General features: G+C 37.4%; 1 protein-coding gene across 3 annotated transcripts; it reads right to left on the bottom strand.

Moving 5' to 3' along the window:
• Positions 1 to 6,349: 6,349 nt before the first annotated feature.
• On the bottom strand, positions 6,350 to 9,058 carry LOC143030708 (uncharacterized). Of its 3 annotated transcripts, none has more exons than XM_076193895.1 (2): positions 9,023 to 9,058; positions 6,350 to 8,354 (listed from the first exon to the last, which is right to left on the bottom strand). In XM_076193895.1, exon 2 carries the CDS (start codon positions 8,145 to 8,147, stop codon positions 6,954 to 6,956), a length of 1,194 nt encoding a protein of 397 aa, XP_076050010.1. In that variant the 5' UTR covers positions 8,148 to 8,354; positions 9,023 to 9,058; the 3' UTR covers positions 6,350 to 6,953. The 3 variants fall into 3 exon arrangements, with proteins under 3 accessions (XP_076050010.1, XP_076050009.1, XP_076050011.1); XM_076193894.1 differs by lacking the exon at positions 9,023 to 9,058 and adding an exon at positions 8,843 to 9,014; XM_076193896.1 differs by lacking the exon at positions 9,023 to 9,058 and adding an exon at positions 8,504 to 8,766.
• Positions 9,059 to 10,257: the final 1,199 nt, after the last annotated feature.

Below are 10,257 nucleotides of genomic sequence, written 5' to 3'. Positions count from 1 at the left end.
TACATATATATATATCTTACATTGCACCTGAATTGTACAACCTAAATGCACCTAATTTTACTTCATTATATGGTCTAATAAATCCTTGTTAGATACATGATCAATTAGATATATTGTAGTGACGTGATGCATCCTACGACCCGTCACACACTGATCAAAGAAATCTTCGGAGCTAGCCTTTCCAAGTTCCCGTAGTTGGCAAGCGTAGTTTGCAAGGGTGTCCCAGCCAGCCAGCGGTCAGCCAATCAGGAACTTGGAGAGCTCCTCACGTCCCCGCCAGCCTCCTTTAAAAGGTCGGCGTTTCGCCGAGATGGGCAGAACAGTACCTGTGTGCTGGGTAGCACACTTGATAGTGGCCTTACCTGGACCCCACACTTCCCCAAGCAGGGAGTGAAAGCTAGGGCTGTGCTGGGAAAGCTAAGACGCTTCAAAACTGCAACACTGACCACCAAACGTCGATTGTACCTAGTCCTCGTCAGACCGATTCTGTGCCAGTCCCCGGGACTAAGCCAGCTGACATGTCCCACTAATAACTACGAGCATCAGAAGGTTCAGAATGCCGCTGTCAAGTTCATCACGGGTTCGCGATGGAGCGACTTCAGCACCACTGAGTCTCTACACCGAATTTCCAACATCCGTCCACTCAACCAAAACAAACACAAACTTCACTCAAGACACCTAGAAAAACTGCACGACAGACACAAACATCTGATACAACACATTACACCTAGACCACACCGTACAGATTATTTGTCAGCTGCGCCCGTCCCACGTGCGGTGTACACGATAAGACGTGTATTACCGTACCTATTGATAATACACCCCTTCACCAGCTTTGACTGGTGATAGCAATAATGATGAAATAATAATAGTAATAATAATATTGCATGTAGCCCAATAACTGACAGGCTACAAGCATACACAACTCAAGCCCATCCTGGGGAAAAGCAGGAGAGCTCATGCCTTACCTGGGGCTAATCAGGAACGCGCTCTACACGCGGGAAGTGAACTCTACTCACTTCCCGTAAGATACACACACACACCTCTCACGAACATAGCCACGACCCACGCACAAACATCTACACTTACTTTTTCTTCGGCTAAAATTCGCTTCCTTTCGAACTTTCTCTTATACTACATCTCATTTCAGTTTACCTCCCACTAAAGATTTTTCAGTTTTTCCACCTTTCCAACTACGCCTCCTACCATTTTCTGAACTTTTGGTGATTGTAATCTGTTTTTAATCCCGGCGTCGGCACCGCCGTCCAAGCTCCCAGTCCATTTCTCCCGAGCCATGACCACCAGCAGCCCCTAATCGCTCGCTAATTCGCCCGGTGGCAATAGCCCTCTTTTATACACTACTATCTTTTCATTTTCTTACAGACATTCTTCCCCTCCCACAAAAACCGATCCCGCGCAAGCGGGTGGTCTTTCCTAGGAATTCAGAATTCAGAAAAGTACCGACCAGCGCACACAACATCTCGTCCAGTCTTCTAGCCGTCCCATCGAGCCTCGCCGTCATCATCTGCTACCGCCTCGCTGACGTTAGGCTCCACGTCCAGCTACAACCATAAGCTCCACTAAGCTGTGGCCTTAGTCCGAGCTTCACCTATATTTCTCATGTGACACTTCTAGTGTCGCACCTTGTGGCTAATTACCAAAAGAACGAGATTAGATATTTTGTGTTGATTTTCATTTGTCCTGCCGTTGTTCCGAACTAAAACTACTACGATATCAAGTTTCCGTCTACTTTAGTCAACTTCCTTGCTAATTACACTTATCCTTCGCTCGTGTCGTAATCGGAAGCGCGTTGGTTTCGACTCCCTTACTTCTTTGGTGAATACAGGAAAGCACAATCTGCCACAATGGAAATAAGCTTACATGCTTTTTTTTGTGTGTTATTCTCGGCATTTGTAATTGTCATTTCGAACTATGTGTTTTTTCATTATTTGCATTTCATGTATATTGATTCAATGCCAAATGAAATTATGATTATTATTATTAATATTATTATTATTTTATTATTATTATTATTGTTATTATTATCATTATTATTATCATCATCGTCATCAATCATCATCATCATCGCTCCGATTCCCGGCAACGATCGATTACCTGCCCTAATAGTTCATGTGCATAAGGCAAAGGTGACAATTTCTGCCACAGCGACGCGCTTCTTGGCATAAGCTCATCTTCTTAACCCTCTGAGCATTACAATGGAACGTCTTTTATCGTCATAATTATCATGTACTTCAGTAGTTTATAATCCTTCCTCTGATGAATCAGGAACGACTTTTGACAGGAATTATCTAACTAGTATCAATAACATGCATATACACATACATACAATACATACATATATACATATAGGAGGGATACAAGGGAACCTACTAAAATGGATGGAGGATTTCCTGATTGGTAGAAAGAATAATTTCTTCAAGCATGCATACCCACCATTCACTCCTACTTATTACCCTCTCCCTTGCTCAACAGATATTCCTTTTTCATCTAATGCCTCCTTCAATCTGTCCATTCACCTCATTCTCAGTCTTCCTCTCAAATTCACTCTATCCACTTCTACTTTCCACACTTTTTACTAGTCTCAACCCACTTCAATATTTCCTATCTGAGAACTGTTTCCACTTTTGCTCTCTACTCCTTTTTATTACTCACTCTATCAATTTTTGTAACATTTACCATATTTTTCAAGTATTCTATCATTAATATTATATATATATGTATATATATATGTTTAGTCTCCCTTCGATTCCCTCACACAGCCTTCTCTTGGCAATCATCTCAAGATACTTATGTCTCATAACAGTTTCAATTCTCTCCTAATATTTACCTAATTGTATTTACACTGTTGTAGCATACAGGATTAGAACTATGCTCATGGGGTCCCATCTCTATATCCCCATTTATATAAAAAAAAAATCTTAGATTTGTTTGCTTTTGGTTTGTAATATTTATTCTGTTGTACAAATTTAAACATCAATGTGGAAGCCATTGCTTACTTGTATTTCTGAGTAATTTGTATTCTTTAAGCACTTACTATCCCCTTTTCATGTTCCTTTATCACATACTAATAGATTCTTTCTGTCAATTTTTGTATGTTTATCCATTCTGAAGATAACTATCATATTGACTCTTTTTTTTCTCCTCTAAATAAGGTAATCCTAATTTATCCAGCTTCTCATATGTCTTATTAGGATAGACTGGGGATCATTCTAGTTACTGCCCTCTCTATTCACTATTTTTCTAATACAGTATCCTTTGTTATGTGGTGGCCACACCACCATTGTCCCACTCATATGTTCATCACTAGTTTATGTAAATCCCCATTATTCTGTTTATTTGCATTTCTATATACTAGTTTCTTAAACATGGTTCTGCTGCAAGACAGACCTGGGATGTGTATTAAAAAGATTGTGATTTTTTAGTAAAAGACCATACCTAAATAATTTTCCAAAACCCTTTCCCTCTTTTATTGCCAATCTTATGACTCCATAATGATCTCTTTTTTGCTTTGGCCCATTTCCAAGATTTTGAAATTTTGTGTTTACCTAATTGTAGTAAATAGGACAAAAACTCACATGCACCACACTCACAAACACAAAACTAGTAAATAGGAAATTGACCTGTAGCCAACAGACCTCTATACATACACCCAAAAATGCTTCCAACAAAAAAAATCAAATAGTACAAATTAATATCAACAAATATTACAAATTAATATCAACATAAAATATGCAGATATGCAGCATAACAAAAACAATTACAAAGCAAAAATTAATACCTGAATCCATACTACCCTATATACGTTTAATACCCAACAATCAGGAAAGAAAACACCAAGCACAAATGTGGAGCTTTAACATTAATAAACTATAGCATACCCCTTCTTCAAGAAAACAAAAGAAACTAGACAACCACTAACAGGCACCACATCAGCAGAAACAATCACAATCCAAACACAAAAACAAGTTACAGAAACACAAACCTCTACATACAACCCCCCTCATCTACCCCATAGAGTTACACCCCTCAAATCCAAACTCTCAGTACACTAATAAATCATATAATGACAGGTGACATGAATACTTATTGTCCAATATGGATACTCACACAAACAGCAAACAAATGAGTAAAAAATATACTAGAACAACTCCCAGACCTAAATAGGTATATGAAACTTCAGCTAAAACGCCACTGGACAACCTTTCCAACAAACATCCCTAGACATAAGAACACAAGAATGAAGGAGACTGCAAGAGACCATAAGGCCTACACTAGGCAGTTCCATGACCACAAGTCTTGCCCTGTTGTCATGATATGATGACCATGTTTGTGTCACCCTTTGATCCACTTGAACACCTCTATTAGATCACCCTGCACTCTGTGTCTTTCCAGAGTGTAAGTTATGGTGTCTAAGCCTCTCTTCATAAGGTAATTTTTTTAATCCATGTATCATTTTGGTCATTCTCCTCTGTACTGATTCTAGTGACTTGATGTCCATTCTATAGGATGGAGACCAAAAGTGTACCACATAATCAAGGCTAGGTCTAACACTAGATAGAGTTTGATAATCACCTTTGCACTTCTCTTCATAATAGTCCTAGCAATGAAACCTAATGCTCTGTTAGTTTTATTCCTGGCACTAATGCACCTTTTCCTGGATTTAAGGTCAGGAGTTGCTAGAACTCCCAAGTCTCGCACTCAGTTTTCTCTAAAAATGTATTATCTTAGCTATATCTGCTTTTGGGGTTGTATACTCCTACATTTAACACACTGCACTTTTAGATATTGAAGTCCATTTGCCATTCTACCAACCATGTGAATAATTTGTTAAGATAATCCTGCAGAATTTTGGTGACATCTCTTGAACTAATTAGGTGTCTTACTTTAGTGTTGTCTGCAAACTTACTAACATCACTATTAATCCCATTGTCCAAGTTATTTATGTACATAATGAACAATAAGGGACCCAAACCTGAGCCCTGGGGAACTCCACTAGAAACACTCCCACACTTGGATTTTACACCCTTTATGGTGACCTGCTGTTTTCTGTCACTGATACAAGCTCTAATCCATTCTAATACTTTTCCTCCTATGCCATGGGCTTTGATTTTATCTAGTATTCGCTGGTGTGGGGTACCTTGTTGAACGCTTTGCTAAAGTCAAGATAAATAACATTGTAACTATCATTGTTATCTGATGCCATATATACTTTAGTGTAAAAAGATAGAAGATTAGTCACACATGACTTACTCTTGATGAAACCATCCTGTGAGTCATGAATCAAATTATGGCTCTCGATGCGAGTACATAACAATGTGCTCACCCTCTCTCCAACCACAAACATGGGAAACTGTCCATGATTTCCCAGTACACCGCTTTCCAATAATAATCACTGGAGAACTTGAAGTTAGAGTCAACCCTACATATGAAGATAAATAGATGAATTAATAAATTAATAAAAAATCTACAACCAACTACCACCACACAAATCATGCATACAAAAACACACTCAGTTTTCAAAACAAGCACTCCAAGATCAACCACCAAAACATCTGCTCCACTCCAGACATCAGTTAGAGAGAAATCTCACTAACAAGCAAGAACCATACGACAACACCACCAAGCTCTAAAACAATATCAATACAGAATAGGCTTAGTTACAGATACAACTCGCTCCAGGCGCAATCATCATATGAGACACCAAACACATCATGTTACATTTCACTACTCTAATCTTGCCTAAACATAAATGACTTGAGTCAATCCAGTGGGTGTTGCCAGCTGTCTGAGAGCTAAGTCCCTATGTAGAGAGACCTGGGACAACACATTGAATGAACAAGTCACAGCAAATCACCTTGTAATACAACCATCTCAGTTTGATTTAAAGACTAATATAATTCTTGGAAGCATGTATTGACCCTAGCTGGAAAAGCTATTGACAAAATTTGGATTGTAATTACTCGTCTCAGTATTGCTGGCTCTGCCTTCCATTTTCTTTTTTTTTACATGCATAAAAAAATTACCCATAACTTTTTTCCCAGTTGGATATTTGAAATGGCCATTTTGATTGTTGGTCCAGTTCTTTCCTGAATTCTGTCAAAAAAAAAAATGTTAAACCTTTGGAAAAAAAAAATATTACTTCATGAATTAATATATTTTTGTTCTTTAATAACCTGGATATAATTACTTCAATCAAAATAAATTTATCTGGAAATGGCTCATATACTTTTTCAACCTGAAAAACATGCTTCCCATATTTTCATGCAATGTCTACACTTTTTCTAGCAAAAACTAATACAATTGAATATCTAATAGGTTAAAAAAAGACTTATTTAGCAAATCTTTGTCTTAATCTACATATGCACCAAGTATCTGTATAACAAACACAATGTGCAATCAACATAAGGTTGTAAATGAACTATACTCATTTAATAACCTACCCTATAGCCTAATATGCTGTATATTACATTTAAAAAGCAAAATTTACTTTTTATACTCAATAGCTAACCCTGTCTATAACAATGTGTTTTTTGCATATTTCAGATCTCAAGTCAATGTTCACTGAGTCACCATGTGTGGCATCAATATCTAGTGTTTCTCTTGCAAGCATTTTCAAAATGCCTGAAAAATAAAAGACCACATGTGTATTTTGCAGTCTTACAGAATTTATATGTCCTTGTAACTACAATCTAAATAAGAAAATTTTGAACTACACTTTGTGCAGCAAACAAATATGTCTTTTATTGCTTTATAAATACTACAGAACAAGTTTTACCCTTGTGATTTTTTTCATCAGTACACATGAAAAAGAGAAAATGAATAATTATCGCATGAATACTTCTAAGATTTTTCATCAACATGGGTCTTAAGGTGCCTATTTAGACTGCCCAATTGTGAAAATGAGAAAATGAATAATTACCGCATGAATACTTCTAAGATTCTTCATCAACATGGGTCTTCAGGTGCCTATTTAGACTGCCCAATTGTGAAAATGCAGCAATACATTTCGAACATTTGTGCGGCTTTTCTCCTGTGTGTGTACGGAGATGTTCCCTCAGGTAACTTGAACGAACAAATGCCGAGTTACAGAAAGAACATTTATACGGTTTTTCACCCGTATGGGTACGATGGTGCATTTTCAGAGTCCCTGCCCTAGAAAACTTTGCATTACAAACTGAACAAGAGTAAGATGTTTCGTTATCGTGTGTTTGAAGATGTCTTTTCACGTCACTTGGTCGAGAAAATGCGTAATGACAAATTGGACATTTGTAAGGTTTTTGACCAGAATGGATCAGAAGATGGCTCTGTAGATTGCCGGCCTGAGAAAACGCGGAATCACAAAGTGTACATTTATATGGTTTTTCCCCTGTATGCTTTCGAAGGTGAACTTTGAGATGTCCCGACTGTGCAAACGCGGAATTGCAAACCGAGCACTTGTAAGGTTTTTCGCCGGTGTGAGTCCGAAGATGCTGTCGGAGAGCGCAAGCGTGGGCGAAAGCAGAATCACAAAGCGAACATTTATGAGGCTTTTCCCCCGTGTGCGTTCGAAGATGTTCTTTCAAAACTGCTGCCCGAGAAAAAGTAGATTCGCAAAATGAACATTTGTGAGTTTTCTCACTTGTGTGGGAGCGAATATGCATTCTCAGATAACCTGCATGAGTAAATGAAGAACTACATAGAGGGCACTTGAAAGATTTTTCTGCTGAGTGGGTCTGCACATGAATATTCAGACTTTCAGTTTGAAGAGATGTAGAATTAAGAATAAAATCTCTGAGAGCCTTCTCAGCTTTGTGGGCTTGAATGTGCAGTCTCAGATAACCTGCATGCGTAAACCATGAGTTGCAATGTGGGCATTTCAAAGGCTTTTCAAATGTCTGAAGGTGCATCTTCAAATTTTCTCTTTCAAGAGATGTAGAATTAGTACTGATATTCTCCTGAATTTTTTCAGCTGTGTGGGCTCGAATGTGTAGTCTCAAATAATCTGTGTGTGCACACCATAAACTACAAAATGGACATTTGAAAGCTTTTTCTTCTTGTGTCTGAAGAAGCATGTTCGGATCTTCTGCTTGAAAAAGTGTAGAATTATGAACTAATTCTTTCTGAGGCTCTTTGCACACGTCAGCCATCTTGTCAGATTTCAAACTTTCTGTTTCTTAATTTCACCCATATGCACAGGTTTTGCAACTGTTTCTTGATTGCAGTAGCATATATTAGACTGACAACTTTGTAAAGATATTATGGATATATTCCCTGTATTGTAGATATTTGTTTCATTTCAAATGTTTCCATTCATATGTCCATTTATTAACTTATTGTCTCCACAGCAGATATTTCTGAAAATGTAGAGCAAGAAATATAAGTACAGAACAATATGTTGATAAATCATCTTGCAATAAAGAATATACATGTATGGATAAGTATGATAATCATAATTACATTAAACACCTTTATACAGTTAACTGTACATCATATCAAAGCTTACTTTACTTCCACTGCTTCATTATATGGTAACCCTCCTCATTCACTTCAATATTTATACAGTAGACAAGAAAATATCCTCTCAGGGTACATCAGCCTATCATACATCTACAAACTCCACTCATACATATCTCTTCCCCTCTCCCTCACTACTCAACAGACAATCCTCTTTTACATGGGCTACATATATCCCAGTCTACTTATGTGGGTTTCCTGAGGTTTCTGTGTGCTATGCCATCATTCCATTTTGTTTACAGTCAACAATTATTGTACTCTTCTAAGAAAAATGTGTAAAGTTGTTTAAAATGAGATGGACGTAAGTCTATTCTTGCCCATAACTTACATGTCCTCAGATATGTTTGTTTTTATCAAAATTGTGTAGCTAGGACTCTTTATATTCAGACTGCTGTAATACAAGTCCATGAAGGAATAGTAGTCTATACAGGAATGTGATGTCGAGAAACTGAAAAAATTTGCTTCACTATCTTTGATAATTGACGCCATTTTTGTTTACATCTGTTACCTCTGCTGCTAATGGCCTCCCCTAAAGTGATTCCTATTTCAACTGAGGAAATTGGCGACTGACTCACATATCAGCTATTCATTTAGTTATTCTCCTGTATGCTATTAAAAACGTCATTTTAGATTACTTGATTTGTGTTGCTACTGTTTTTAAATATATTCAGCTTTCATAAAATAGGCCATGAATTTTACCTAATTGCGTTTACACGTTATGTATAGGAGACCTATTTTCCTCTATTTCCGTCTCTTAATTTTCGTATAGATATTGTGGTCTCGTTTCTAATTTTCTAGTCTCGTTTTCTGCAACTTCACTTGAATATAATATTCCTTGAGTATTTTGTCAGTAATACTTTTTTTTATCCTTGCGGACAAAATTGCACTGGTGGGGCTGGGATAGTCATACAGAGCATAGTATATGAATGGAGGAGACTGGAAGAGACCATAAGGCCTATACTATGCAGTTCCATGTCCCTTACCACCCTTCATTTCTATCTATAAAGAGATCTATCACAACAACCAATTGTTTCAGCGCGAACTACACTGTTATAGAGATGGTAATGAGTAAATATAGCAAGTAGAACGGTGGAATAATAGAATTTAAGAGTAATCAGCGTTTTTTAATTGAGACTAGTTTCCAACTGGAAATCACTAAAGTGCCTAACTAATAAGATGTCGTTTCCATGAAATGGGATGAGTTCCATTAAATAAAGGAGCGTACTATTGTTTTGTTTAGTGTAGTATTGTGGTTGTTTCAGGTCGTGCGCCTTTGGGGAGGAGGGGTGATAAAAGAAGAGTTGGTTGTTGCAAGTGAAAGTTTTTTCAGTGTGCTTAGCTTTCGTATTTGACAGAGGGAAGTGTTACAAAGATTTCAATGGAGGAGTATGTCGATAGGAGACCTTTGGGTCCATAACTAGGTGGGATGCGAAAAAATTATAGACAAATAGACAAAATTTTAGAAAATACAAACGACAATAAATAAATCAAACAGGTAAAATTGAATAATAAACAAACAGGTAAATTAGTAAATAATATTAAATGGGCAAGTCTAAATTTGACAAGTAGCTTATTCATTCCTGCTGGGTTTCGTGGAGGCACTGCGAGACCTAAGAGGCGTATTTAGGTGGTATTGGATAGAATGAGTTTCTATTTGCACCTTCAGTCTGCGGATGCTCAGATGGGCATTGTGAATGGAGGGGATTTACTTCGGTAGTTTGGAAAGAGTTTTTTTTTTTTTTT

Source organism: Oratosquilla oratoria, chromosome 12 (assembly GCF_046742065.1).
Source record: "Oratosquilla oratoria isolate Oo_2021 chromosome 12, ASM4674206v1, whole genome shotgun sequence".
Taxonomy (NCBI): Eukaryota; Metazoa; Arthropoda; class Malacostraca; order Stomatopoda; family Squillidae; genus Oratosquilla; species Oratosquilla oratoria.
This window is presented reverse-complemented; position numbering and strand designations above follow the sequence as displayed.

Excerpts from the sequence above, each read along its gene's own strand:
- LOC143030708 (XM_076193895.1), bottom strand. The coding sequence starts at position 8,147 with ATGGCTGACGTGTGCAAAGAGCCTCAGAAAGAATTAGTTCATAATTCT.